The sequence below is a fragment of the Malaclemys terrapin genome, chromosome 4 (assembly GCF_027887155.1).
Source record: "Malaclemys terrapin pileata isolate rMalTer1 chromosome 4, rMalTer1.hap1, whole genome shotgun sequence".
NCBI classification, from domain to species: domain Eukaryota; kingdom Metazoa; phylum Chordata; order Testudines; family Emydidae; genus Malaclemys; species Malaclemys terrapin.
In genome coordinates, this window is record NC_071508.1 from 22548647 (window position 1) to 22563112 (window position 14466).

Sequence of the window (14466 nt, forward strand, 5' to 3'; positions counted from 1 at the left end):
GGGCGGCACCTGGAGGGGGGCGGCGCGGTGCGGTGCTCCGGCTCCGGCCGCCGGGGAGAGCGGGGCCACGGCCGGGCTCGCCGCCCTCCCCCCGGCGGCCAGGGCGCCGGGGAGAGTGGAGCCCTGGCCGGGCACTTTGCCCTCCTCCCAGGGCTCCGGCCGCCCTCCCCCGCGGCACCCTCCCCCCGGCCGCCGGGGAGAGCGGAGCCCCGGCTGGGGCTCGCCTCCCTCCCCCCGGCGCTCTGGCCGCTGGGGAGAGCGGAGCCCCGACCGGGACTCGCCGCCCTCCCCCCGGCGCTCTGGCTGCCGGGGAGAGTGGAGCCCTGACCGGGACTCGCCGCCCTCCCCCCAGCGCTCTGGCCGCCAGGGAGAGCGGGGCTCCAGCCGGGGCTCGCCGCCCTCCCCCCAGCGCCCTGGCCGCCAGGGAGAGCGGAGCTCCAGCCGGGGCTCGCCGCCCTCCCCCTGGCGCTCTGGCCGCCGGGGAGAGCGGAGCCCTGGTCGGGCACTCCACCCTCCTCCCAGGGCTCCGGCCGCCCTCCCCCGGCCGCCGGGGAGAGCGGAGCCCTGGCCGGGGCTCGCCGCCCTCCCCCCGGTGCTCTGGCCACCGGGGAGAGCAGAGCCCCAGCTGGGGCTCGCCGCCCTCCTCCCGGGGCTCCGGCCACCCCTCCCCTGCCGCGCTGGGGCGGGGGCGGCTGGAGGCTTTTTTGCCTGGGGCGGCAAAAAAGCCAGAGCCGGCCCTGCTCCTGTATCCCAAACCCCCCAGCCCCAGCCCCACCCCAGAGCCTGCATTCCCAGATGGAGTCCTCACATCCCTCCACCCCGACCCCTTTCCCCAGCCTAGATTTCCCTCTCGAACCCTGAACCCCTCATTTCTGACCCTATACCAGAACCACACCCCCAGCCCAGAGCCCATACCCCCTCCCCCAACACCCTGCCTCAACCCAGAGCCCCCACCCATACTCCGAACCCCTCGATTCCATCCCCCAGCCCAGACGCCCCCTTCTGCACCCCAAACCCCTCATTCCCGCCCTCCCCCCCCCCCGAGCCCGCCCTCACCCCCCCACACACACTCCAATCCCCTGAGCCAGCCCGGTGAAAATAAGCAAGTGAGGGAGGGGGATGGAGTGAGCAGGGGGCGGGGTCTCAGAGGGGAGGCGGAGTAGGGGGCGGGGCAAGGGTGTTTAGTTTTGTGCGAGTAGAAAGTTGGCAGTCCTAGATGTTGAGCCTCTCTAAGGCATAGTGCCTCCAAGTGCTGTCCCTGAGCAGTGCACCTTTTCATCTACCCTTATAGTGGGCGTCCTGCTAATAATATGATCTAATCAGTTTTGCCACTCTTAGTTAGGTTGAGTAGACTCTTGTTCCATATGTTGTCTTGATGAAACCAATGGGACATCGAAAGCAATGGAACTACTCACAGAGTACGGTGCAAATGAGTATCAGAGGGGTACCCGTGTTAGTCTCTATCCACAAGAACAACAAGGAGTCTGGTGGCACTTAAAGACTAACAGATTTATTTGGGCATAAGCTTGGAGTGAAAATTACAGCTACAGGCATAAATATATTGGCACATGAAGAGAAGGGAGTTACCTTACTACTTAGTGTGAGCAAAAGTGGGAGAACTGGGCTCATAATTAGTTCTAATACTGATTAGGTAGATATTTCTGTATCCACTGGAAGTTCCTTAAAGGAGTAAGAATGGTCCAGTGATCTAAGGACAGGACCAGTAGCCCGAAATTCAGTGTCACTTCACCTTGCCTGTTTCCATATCTGTAAAATGGGGAAAATGATACTTGGCTCACAAAGGAATTGTAAAGATTAGTTAATGTTTTGTAATACACTCTGAAGATGAAAAGTGCTATGTAAATGCTTATTATAATTACAAGCAATTCACATCTCAAAAATGACATTAGTGTCGTGGGATGCACACAAAAACAGGGAGTTGAAAACTAGCCTGATGCCTCATGGAAAACATATACAATTATTCTAAGTAGGGTCAGTTCTCTTTACTGTTTTAAAATAATTGGTTACTAGGAAATTGCTATAATGTTACAAATGAAAATTTTCAGCTAGGGAACAAAAATCAAGAGTTACAAAATTCTTCAGACGTAGGGATACTGTTTTCATAAATGTTCTTGGTAATAAAGAACAAGGAAAAAGAGATCCTGAAAATCTGATACTGGAGCCCTATTTATCCATTAGAATCTGTTTCAAAGATGTTGGCTACTCTTTTATCCTCCAATGTCTAAACTCAAACCAGGTAAACTTGTTGAGTTTAAGTGTTATAGATTTGACTCTTAATGTACACTTCTTTGATGGGTTTCTTCCTCAAGTTCAACAGGTCTCCTTAACTGCACCCACAAAAATATATCAAAGCAGATATATTGGCAAATTTTACTGGAGCATTTAATGAGGCCTGCTGAAAGTAGACCTTTAGTGTTCTTTTCATATTGAGATTGCATCAGTCCAATCATTTCCCAGCATTTTCCAAACAGCTGGGGAATCCTGTAACTCAGCTGTGTTTTGTAGTGAAATCTTGCTTTCCCTAACACTCTACTTTCTGTTCCTTTTTAACAGTGGTTTGACTCCTCCTAAACGTAGTCGAGGGAAGCCAGCCCTTTCTCGGGTCCCCTTCTTGGACGGTGTGAATGGAGACTCTGATTACAGCAGCTCAGGTGAGAATAATGTCTATAGAAGAAGCTCTTTGGGGCAGACAGTCTTTTTTTCTTTGTTTGTACAGTGCCTGGCACTACAGGTCCTGGTTTGTGTTTGGGATTCTGAGGCGCTACCACCATACAAATAATAAATAATACTAATAAAAGGAGTGCTGTCTCTGAAGCTGACTTCATCGTTGTTCACTGTCCTATTGCTATCACTACTTTCCTTGTCAGTGTGTGCCATACATCAGTGTCATTAAGCCACACTCTTCTAATATTACCCAAGGCAATTCTGTGGTTTTCTAGCACGCCAGTGATCAGATTCTGATCGCAGGTACTGAGGCCAGTCAATGGAGTTATTGCAGATTTACACTGGTGCAGCTGAGATCAGAATCTTAACTCTCTACTATACATCTATCCCCTTCTTTACAGTCACTGTACTCTGTCTCCTATCTCAATGGAAACTGTTATTGTCAAGGACATTGTACACCCAGCAAACTGCTGCTGAGATAAGCTTTACATAGTCGGCCCACTTCTGGGGAAGTTTGAATCTTTGGGACAGCTCTGTGTATTTTAACCTCACATTGGGATAGCAAAAGAAAAAATACATCATATATTTCCCAACCTCACCCTCAGTTGGGTCATCCTATGTATGTATTTTTCTGATTCATTCTGACTTCCGATGCAGTCTATAGTCTGCATTGTACAGTATAGTGACCGTTCAAAGTCGGGCAGAGACTCTCTCACCCGGGGAAATTCACATTAATTAAAACTCCTTCTCAGAGGCCAGCAGCTAGCAGATTAGTCATGTGTCCCCCACATGGAACTTTTGCAGCCCTTCTGGCTATGATAAAAATGGGAGCTAATCTTATTCTATCAGCCTGAGCTAGACATCCCCTGCAGGGATTAAGCAGCCAGATACGTGACAGCAGAATAGTCTGCGTGTTTGTACTCCATTGAAAAAAATCTCGCTGTCTGAACAGTGGTGCGGATTCATCCCTACTGTAACTTCACTGATTTCAGCAGAGATTCACTAGGGGTAGATTTGACCTGTTATAATTTTGTTCTGGGGCTTACTGGGCCAAATTAATCTCTGATGATTTGATTTTAGGGGAGTTGCACCCATTTACTCTAGAACTGAATCTGATCAGTGTTTCTATATTAAAGGTGTGTCTTGATTCAGGCATGTGGTTGGGGTGGCAATTTAGGCTATTAGAAGGGAGTTGTGGTGACCCTATCCCATGATAAGAGGCTCTGATCTTGCAAGCCTGACTATATATATTACTATAGCATTAATAAGGCTGGGCTTTTGCCATGGGACCCATCGATTACGAAATCTTCCATGGGTGTTTTGTGGGGGCTGTTTTGTTTTAATGTTCACAAATTTTGATATTTTAGAGTTTTTTGTGGCTTAGGTGGTAAAATAGCTGAATAAACCTCACTGTGAGGTGCACAGTAAAACTGTGGGTTGCGTGATTGGCTGACAGAGGCTAGAAGCCCAGCCACAACACCGTGACAACACAAAGAAGTAGAGTATAAAACAACATCTTAAATGGAGGAGACTGTGTCTAGTTGGTAGAGCTAGTAACTGGTACGTAGAACCCCTGGATTCTCCTCCCAACTCTGCCAGAGTTGCTGTGCACTCTAGGGCAAGTCACTTCAACTCTCTGTGCCTGAGTTTCTGCAGTTTTATAATGGGGTTAATATTTCTGTAATGAAATCATCAGTTCAGGATTATCATTCCTGTGTCTTGTGCCTCCAATATGAGTGCCGTGAGAAACTCCCCAGCTCTTAAGACTTTTGACCCTCTGAAGCACCTCTGCCATTGTTTGATGGCTCTGGACCATTGAGTCTCCAACCTCAAGTATCTCAAATCATTTTGGCTGGTTCCTTTCAACAGCAGAAAGCAAGAGCTCTCCTACACCCTGCACTGCATATAAAAACACAACTAAGGACTTAACTTGCTGATTACCTGTTCTGTTCCCTCTGGGGCACCTGGCACTGGCCACTGTCGGAAGATAGGACACTGGGCTAGATGGACCTTTGGTCTGACCCGGTGTGGCCGTTCTTATGTTCTCATCTATACAACCATTTATTTTACGGCAAGCTGGGGTGTGAATCTACCCCGCACTAGACTGCTGTGGACTAATTGTCCGCATGGACCCTGTTGATGTGCATTAACAGTTATTTGGTGTGCTTTGGTCTAGTCCCGTTTCAAAGATGACTAGATCAAAGAGCATTAATTAAACATTAATGTGCGTCAGCAGGGTGCGCACAGACAGTTGGTCTGTGGCAGGCTAGTGCAGGGTAGATTCGTGCCCCAGCTTGCTGCAAACCAATTGATCATGAAGACAAGCCTAAGATTCCTCTTTTTTTTTCCTTTCAAAAAATTAAAAAGGGGTCAAACCGCATCTTTCCCCCAAGCACTTCTTGTTATGAATGGAATTCACCCCTGTACTAAAGTTACACTTCAACCCTATTTTGAAGGTTGAAGTGGTGTGAAATGCTTTGAGCCTGCTCTTTGCACAAGAGTGAATGTCACCCATTATTTGTACTGGTGTTTACAAAAGTATCTTCTGCTTTGGTGACTCTTCTGTTCAGAACTATTCCACCTGTCATCAAGCTACATGTACCACTGTTATCACCCTGTGACGCTTCTTAAAAAATTCAGTGACAAAATCTTAGTCCTGCTTAGAAATCACATAGGGCCTGATTTTCCGAGGTGCTGAGTCCCCCACAACTGCAGGTCAGCCACAGGTCTTAGCACCACCTTTTTCTTAACAGATTTCTTAGATGTGTGTGTTTCTAAATCACCGTATTGAGTTTTTAATAAAACTTTAACTGTTGAAAATGTTGTATTGGGAAATGAGATCAGGAGGATGAGCACTTACCACCTTCTCAGCTGTTCTTTGCTCGCCTTTCCCCGATGTTGTGAGAGTGTACAGGGGACCCTGCTGAGCCAAGTCAGAGTGTTTCAGAATTTGGAGGAGCTGGAGCACAGATTTACTATTAGGGAAGTAATGATTTATAAAATATTGTTGGTCTGGGGCCAAGCAGGGCTGCAATGGCATCCCAGAGGCAAAGCCATGTGCATTTTGCATCAGAAGAGAGCAAAGTTGGCATGGGACTAGTGAGACCCACCTCGTGTCAGGTTGGAGATGGCTGGGGAAATTCCAGGCAGTGGGACCATCTTTTTGTTCTGTGTTTGTACAGCCCCTAGCAAAGTGGGGTCCTGGTCCATGACTCGGGCTCCTAGCACTACGGTAATACAAATAATAATAATATAATAATAGTAATCTCCACACAACTGACCTTATAGTCACAGGTGGACAGATCCCAGTCTCCAACTTCCAAGACCTGAGTCATGAAGCCAGATTGTCCAACACAGTAATTAAAATAGATTAGCCCGAGATGGGGGGTTCTCATTGCACCATCCCAAGAGGAGGGGGAACTGTGTGGGATTGCTTCTTACCCAAGGCATGGAGAGGTGGTGGAGACTCCCCTCCTGCTTACTTTACTCCCTGCTCCGCCTGAGGATGTGAAGCAGCTCTGTTTCTGGTGTTGCACAACAACATAGAGCCTCGGAGCAGGGATATGGAGTGGCAGCAGAAGGCAAAAACAAGTGACTTTTCATTTTGCGTCAGCCCTCCATCAGGAAAATGGTGTTGATTATAAAATGATGTAGACGCCCACGTTCTAGTGGTGACATGTATCTATTTGTGGGGTAAAAGGTGGGGCAGATGTAGGTTTATTTTGAACACAGTGAAATTTCAGCTGCGCACTTACCACATAGCAAGTAGGTTTAAAAAAGCAAGGCAGAAATTCTGCTCATGTATTTTAGCCACAACAACAGTCTCATCTGCGTTAGCTGGTTGCTTTGGAGAATGTGTAGGCTGCTGTGTCTGAGTTGTAGATAGAGATGTTGCTTCTGTTCCCTACTTCTCTTTACTAATGCTCAGGCACTTCTAAGTCGTGTTTCTTTGTGACCCCTTAGGCAGAAACCTCCTGATGCCCTTTGAGAGCCACGCTGAACTGGAACCTTTGGAGCTGGTGTGGGCAAAGTGTCGAGGCTATCCATCCTACCCTGCCTTGGTAAGTACGCCTGTTGCACAGGATCCTCCCTTTCTGCAGCAGCAACTTTAGCAACGCAGAGTCCAGTGCAGGGGGTGCAACATAGCCAGTTAGAAAAGAGAAACTTCCTCCAGATCACGTAATGCCTGGGTCTTTCCGTCGCACTGTCAACTGCCATTTTGCTCATTGTTTCAGACCATTGGGAAAATGTTGCAAAACATAAATCTGTTGGTGCCCAGCAATGAGCGCTTTCTTCTCCTATCTTGCTCACTGTTCTGGCGTATTACGAGAGCTATCTATGCTGTTGGCCACATGAAACATGCATGTGCAATTACACACTTCGCTTGCATAGTTACTGCAGTCACACATGTATATTCCTAACTGGCCATTTGCATGTGCAGATACCCAATGAATGTGTACAATTACAATAATTGCATGTGCAAATATGCTGTTGCTTTCACATTTTTGCGCCAAGCCTTAGGCACCTGGTCTTTTGAACAACAATCCTTAGTACCTTTTGAGATTGGTGCACGGGCTGTTGCTAAGAAATCCATAGACTGGCATCAGGGGTTTAAAGGAAACGTGCTAGAGTTCATGGTCTAAGACAAAGAACACAGCTAGTGCTAAAAAGTGTAGTTAGCACTGTGTTTTACAAGCATCATTTAAATAACCAATAAAGAGAGTATTCTGACATAAGTTTGAACAGGAGCCAGATAAGCAGTAAGTGTGATTCTACTCTTCACAGTTTCTGCTGCATATAACAAAGACATCTCTCAAGAAGCTGATCTTTTTGTTCCCCTTGTCTGTGTAATTTCCCAGTGTGGCTAGCACTCGTGCATCTGCATTGTTGGGAGTGTTAGGATAGACAAAAAACAGATGGTCGCTGGTTACCCTTTGACGGAAAATTGTAGGAAATAAAAGCTATTGTAGACAAAGGGGTGGAAAGTACAAAGGTGTCATCTACACTGGTGTAACAGTAGAGTTTTCACACCATGCTTGAGCTTAACCAGGGTTTATACTTGATTGTGGCCAAGCAGAATTCCTTCACTGTTTGGTCAGTCACTGTAGACAGGACCAAACTATGCTAGAATGGTGTTCATAATCCATGTTCTTATCCCAGGTAGGAGCCCAAGGTAGAGAACAATTGTTCTGTGCTGTCCCATATTGGCCAACCTTAAGGCATTTTAGATCCTCGTTTGGCCACAAGCAGAGTTTAGACTGTGTCAAAGCTTGGTTTTTAAACTGTTATGTCAGTATAGACAGAGTCTTTTGTCATGGTTGAAACTGGACACAATCTGCTGTGCTGATGAAGAGTGTTGTTATCAAATTCGTCCAGCTGGCCAGTGTCAGCGCCCAACAGGTCATCCAAGCCAGTAGGCTGCATCTCTGCGCCCAGGTCAGAAAGCACAGAAGACTGGACCTGGTTTCATATCTGGTTTCTGCAGTTTCATCTTCCCCGTCTGACCTAATGTAAATGTTGGGCACATTGGCAGTTCTGCTTTATACAGAGAGAATTGATACGTTTGATTTTACATCTGCATTTTTGGCCAGAGTACCCCTGGATCTGGCACTGCCTGTCAACGCTTCTGAAATACTAGACCGGATTCTCATTTAGTACCAGTGTAAATTCAGAAGTAACTCCACTGAAGTCCATGGAGTTGCAGCCGGGTAAAACTGGCATGAGTGAGATCAACATATGCCTATTGGATGCAATAATTTTGTTACATTTACTGTGTGAATTTAAATAATAAAATACTGGGTTTATACTAAGGTATTGACTACCAAAAAAGTATATATTAAAATACAATATTGTGACAGTGCCTCACTCAACGCTGTATGTTCAAGTCCTTTCCCTTTCAAAATTAGCCTCTGGGCTGGAGACCTTATGGGTCTCCCACAATACTGCATACTCCCTAGAGACAAACCCTCTTCTACGAAGACTCTGTGCAGGGAGTTACTCAAATGGAACAGGAGGGGGCCTCTTGCTTATATGTCATAGGTTACTTTAACCATCTAGCTTGGACATACTGAAACAGAGAGAGTATAGATACTGCTTTTCTTCAGGGCTTCATGCTTAGCATAATGGGACCTTGATCCTGACCAGAGCCTCTGATTGTTACTGTAGTAGTCATTATGATTATAATTTAATATTCATATCTAACTATCTTAGGTGCTTATATGGCTCCCATTGCCCGTTTCTGTCCTGACTGATATCCCATGGAAACTCATTCGTTTCAGACTGCATTTAGCTTGGCTATGAAGTTGTTTAATCTCTGGTGCTGAGCAGGTCGAGAGCCCTCCCATTAGCACAAATGTATTTTGCATTGGGAAATCCCATGTCTGCTATCAAAAGTCTGAACTCTTTTGCATCCTCTTCCTCCCTCCTGTTCCCTGCAGGTTCCCTCCCTCCGGTGCCTTTATGCTCAAGCAGCACAGAGCAGGGCTGTGCTCTTAGGCTGAACTTGCAGGAGGCTCCTGTGGTGGGGCTTTCAAAATACTGACCCGTGCGCCTCATCTGTCTCTCCAGATAATTGATCCCAAGATGCCGCGCGAGGGCCTCCTTCACAACGGAGTCCCCATCCCCGTCCCTCCCCTGGATGTGTTGAAGTTGGGGGAGCAGAAACAGACAGAGGCAGGAGAAAAGCTCTTCCTTGTCCTGTTCTTTGACAACAAGAGAACCTGGTGAGTGAACAGACATCGCGGGATGGGCTGCCCAGAAGGAAGATTTAACAGAATCTCAGGAAAAGGGGGCCTAAAAGACTTGTCATTATTAAGGCAGATTTAACGTGGAGCATTTGTAAAGACACAGAAGTCACAAAAATCTCATTGAAGGGTTTGCACACCTCTCCCTTGCCCGAATGCATGACAGTGGGGTCGCCTGCTTACATGATCAGCAGGTGGAAGAGGCATTTGCGCTATGGCCTTACCCCAGGATCACAGGATGCTTTTACAACAAAAATACTGAATTGTATCGAGAACTAATTTTACAGTCAAAATTAGCAACCAATAAAAAGTGCCTTTTGTTCTGAAAGCAGAGGCAGACCGTGCAGCCAGTTCTACCGTTGTAGAGAAATTTTGCTAAAATTTCAAGGTCAGCATTTTCAAAACGTTAGATTTATTCCATATTTAGACACCTAAACAAGCAGCCTCGTTTTTCAGAGGTGCTGAGTGCCTACAGTTTCCAGATCAGGCTATTTGTTCAAGTTCCATAATATGGATTTTAGGCACCTATCGTAAGGCATCCAAGTGAAAATTTTGTGCCTAGCTCTCAAGGACTTTATCATTCAATCTCAGACAGACTAAATACTCTGCTGATCTTGGCCTCAGTGGATGACCAGGTTTATATGGTAGCAAAAGACCGATCAGATATAATAAGCCCCAAGCCAATGAAGTGCTTTGAAAATAAGCAATAAAGCCTTGAAATCCATATGTGAAGCAATGTAAAGATTGTAAAATTGGAGCGATATACTGGGAGAAAGACAAGGGGGGTGAACTAATATCTTTTAGTGGACCAGGTTCTGTTAGGGAAAGAGACAAGCTATCGAGGTACACAGAGCTCTTCTTCAGGTCTCTGGAGAAGTTAGTCCACCAAAAGATATTACGTAACCCACCTTGTCTCTCTTATATCTTGGGACTGATACGGCTACAACAACACTGCAGACATCCTGGGAGAGAGGTGAGTCCCTATAATGATGCTGATAGCCACATCCTCAAGGAGCTGCATTAGTGAAGCAGGAGCTCCCACAAGGAAAGAGGGACTGACTGTGGAAGTAAAAGTCAGATGGTAGGTAATAGCCATGTGCACTTCAGATCGCTGCTTCAAAGGGCTTACACGCTGAACAAAGAAGACACAGAGTAGACAGATACATTAGGAAACCCAGAAAAGATAATGAATAGGATTTTTCTTTCTTCTTTTATTATTAACTCTCCACTTGGCATTGCAAAATGGAATGATGCTAGGATTTTCAAAGGAGCCCAAGGGAATTAGGCACTCGCATCCCATTTCAGTGAGCCCCTAATTCCCTTAGGCATGGTCTGCAATACACAGGTCGACGTAAGGCACCTCATGTTGGGCTAATTATGTCAATGTCTACACTACAGCCTTGTCCTGCCGATGTAAGTGCCATACTTCACCGACGTAATGACTCCATCTCCACAAGAGGCCTAGCACAGGGGTTCTCAAGCTTCATTGCACTGTATGACTGTAGCTTTCTGCAAAGCTGGAGCGATTTTAGCCCTTAGCCTTGAAAGGGCTGGAAGTCTTGGGTGACCCTGGGCCATCGGCCATTCTTTCCCATCTGCCCTCTCTCCATTCAGGGCCGGCTCCAGGCACCAGCGTAGCAAGCAGGTGCCTGGGGCAGCCAATGAAGAGGGGCGGCACGTCCGGCTCTTTGGTGGCAATTCGGTGGCGGGCCCCTCGCTCCCTGTTGGAGTGAAGGACCTGCTGCCGAATTGCTGCCATAGAATGAAGCGGCGGTAGAGCTGCCGCTGAATTGGCGCCGATCGCGATGGCGGGGTTTTTTTTTTTTTTTTGCTGCTTGGAGCAGCAAAAACGCTAGAGCCTGTCCATTTCTCTCAGTGACAGGGTTTTGGTATTCTGCTTGGATTGCAGGCAATGGCTTCCGCGGGACAAAGTTCTTCCCCTTGGGGTGGACGACACGGTGGACAAGCTAAAGATGATGGAGGGCCGAAAAACCAGCATCCGCAAGTCCGTCCAGGTGGCGTACGACCGAGCAATGATTCACATGAGCCGCGTCCGGGGAGACCACCCCTTTGTCACGTCAAATTATCTGTAGGGAGTCGGAAATGCCCACTCTGCCCCATTCTTTCAGACTCAGTCCTTGCACCTGTTGGCACAGTGGACCTTGCCATGCACAGAATGGTAGGGGCTTCCTCCCTGCCTGGAGGAGTGTGATGGGGCATCTGCTGTGTTCTTTTCTGTTCCTGTGAGAGCTGAATTATGCCTAACAGTGTGAGCAGCTCCTATGAAGTACCTTGATTCGTGCCAAAAAGCCTGTCTGGATTCTTTCTGAATGTGTCTCATTGAAGAGCCGGCAGGAGAGGAAGTGATGTATTAGGCTGGACCACAAGAAAGAAGCCAGGAAGAGCTGCAGTGTGACAGCTGTGCCTTGGCAGAAGTCACAGTCAACTGGTGAAGTGCGGGGGGAGCTGCAGTCTGATGGTTGGACCTCACGCCCCGCACCTCTTGGGTTTTTAGTCTGCAGCCAGCCCTGAGTAATTCTCTGGAATCCATCACCATTGTAAATAAACCAGGACCCTTTAGTGGAACTCCAACTGGACTGTCTTGTGCCAAATTTACAATAACCATCACTGGACTTTTTTAATTTCATTTTTTAAATGACATTGGTTGCCCCATGGCGTTAACAAATTTGCAGCCTACTGTTATTGTTATGACTCCCATGCCTATGTATATATAATATGTTTTCATGGTAGGTTTTCACCACAATTAGAAAAGATTGAGATCATATTTTGATAACTCCCTTTTTCCTTACGCACACATGCACAGATGCACAGAGCTTTAAATATAAAAAACAAGTTCCCGAATTTTATTTTTTATTTTTGTGTGTGTGTGACCTAGACCTTTATAGTCAATAGTTTTCATGTGTAAATTTCAATTTCAGTGACAGTGTGACAATTCCAAGAACATGTACTTCATATTGCATCTTAACAGAGTATTGAGTCTGGGGCAAGAAAATGTCTTTTATGTTTTTTTAACCTAATTTTGGAAGCGTCTAATCAGCTGGAGCAGCTTTACGGACACTAACGTTGATCAGGGCGGGAGGAAGACACACCCTGTGGTGTCGTTTTATGCACATTCAGTTTAAAATAACTAGTTGGAATGTCAGACCCCAATTCCTCTCTGCCCTTATTTTTTCACTGACTGTCTTTTTAAAGTTTTCCTCCAGCTTGGTTTGGACTGAATTAAAGCTGTGACTGGATTCCTGCTAGCTGGAGCACATAACCATTTCACCCGTTCACTTTTTCTCACACTAACACATCTCTTCCCTGCTCTGTGGGTCTCTAGCATTTGCGATCCATTCAAAACAAAAAAACAAAACCCCAGCTCTGCAGAGAATCCTGTTTTATTGCTTTTATATTGCAAAAATGGGGACAGCTAATGTTTGAAAGCTGATGACAAAACTTTTCTTTTCTATTAGCCAAGGATTCATCATTTCTCTTATCTGTTCTGTTGTGTTTTTTTTTTTCTTTTAAATTTTAAGAACCAAAGGTGCAGATCAAGATTGTAGACAGAATATCATCCTTTCGCTTTTTAACTCAATATTTTTTTATTATTTTAACTTTTTCATACTAAAGAGAATGTGGGGAGAAAATAATAATAAATGGGTGGGGGGGGGAAATCACTGCCATTTCTACTTGGTCTACTTTTTTAAAGTACCACTTCTTATACATTGGGACATGGAACCACACTTTAAGGAAAATACCTGTAACATATAAAGACGGGGTATAGGATTTTGTAAAAAAAATAATAATCCCTAAAGAGTGTGGATAGGGAAGGAAGTTGTGTACATAGTTGTAAAATATTGTTCTAAATTATTCAGGCCTATTGTCACCATTCTTGAAAGTCCTCAGTTGTGTTGCTGGGTCTTTTTGTATGCACACAGTATAATTTATTTAAAGGAACATACACTTTTTCCAGATAGTAGCTCAGCTGTGGACTTGTGACCTGTGTATAACTGTTTTAAGATCTTGGGGGCGGGGTGGGGGATTTGTTTTGTTTTCTTTTTTTTTTTTTTAATGACATTTTAGAAGTTTAATTGGCTAATATCCTGCTGTTGCTATGGGACCTAAACGTTACTGTCAGTCTGCTGTAAAGCACAGATTGCTCTATTTATTGTAGAAAGTGAGTTTATTTGCTTTCTAGAATTGTTTATATCAGATGGTATAAGAGAGGTAATAAGAAAATCTATGCTTGTAAAGAAAAAAAATGCTAATTTTACCTACTATAATCTGACTGTCTGAAACTATATTTTCTCTCTGAGAAATAAATGTTCTAATGTAAAATCTGTGGTCGTGTTTTCCTGGCGTGTTCAGACTTTTGAAGACTGCTTTCCCACCCTCCGCCAGCCCACCGGGATGAGAAACATGCAAGAAACCTAATGAGGATCACATCTTGAAGAACTGTCCTCTTCTGCAGAGTGCTTTTTGGCAAGCAGAGTAGGATCTCTCTGACATCTGAGGAGCAGCTCCTTGGTTCCTCCAGGTCCCTTGCTAATTACCCGCTGCTATGGTTTGTTTCCCTTTATCCTCCGTATTGCCATAGAATGAATGGCTCCATGTGGGATGTATTGCAGTAAACAATGAAAATAGTCCTGCAGAGGATGTGAAATTCACCCCCGGGCAGAGGACCAATGCAAGGTCTATGTGCCACTGAAGTCTCACTTAAACCCTGAGCCTGGATCCTGCTGTCCCTCATTGATTTCAGAGGGACCGAGCACGGGTGCAGACGGTCTTCCTGTTCGTATCTCATTGCAGGATCAGAGCCTATCAGCTTAAATGGGACTTAAATGGTCCACATCGTGTTGGCACTCCGCGCATGGATGAATTTAACCCCTTGGTCTGAGGTGTCTGCTTCCTGGGCCGGCTTGAAGTCGTCTTGGTTCATCTGCTTTTCTTATTCCTAAGACTCACTGTAGCGCTGGTCTGGCCTTGTAGCCGGAGGGCTCTTGAGAAAGAATAACTACTTTGAGGCTTGTGACAA

General features: G+C 46.0%; 1 protein-coding gene across 4 annotated transcripts in view; it reads left to right on the forward strand.

Moving 5' to 3' along the window:
- The window catches only part of BRPF3 (bromodomain and PHD finger containing 3), a 45004-nt gene extending 31235 nt beyond the window's left edge, over nucleotides 1-13769 (forward strand). For all 4 annotated transcript variants that reach the window (XM_054027014.1, XM_054027015.1, XM_054027016.1 and 1 more), the window contains exons 10-13: nucleotides 2575-2672; nucleotides 6649-6746; nucleotides 9253-9407; nucleotides 11338-13769. In XM_054027014.1, coding sequence (XP_053882989.1) covers nucleotides 2575-2672; nucleotides 6649-6746; nucleotides 9253-9407; nucleotides 11338-11521 — 535 coding nt within the window. In that variant the 3' untranslated portion in view covers nucleotides 11522-13769. The remainder of the gene's footprint in view (nucleotides 1-2574; nucleotides 2673-6648; nucleotides 6747-9252; nucleotides 9408-11337) is intronic.
- Nucleotides 13770-14466: the final 697 nt, after the last annotated feature.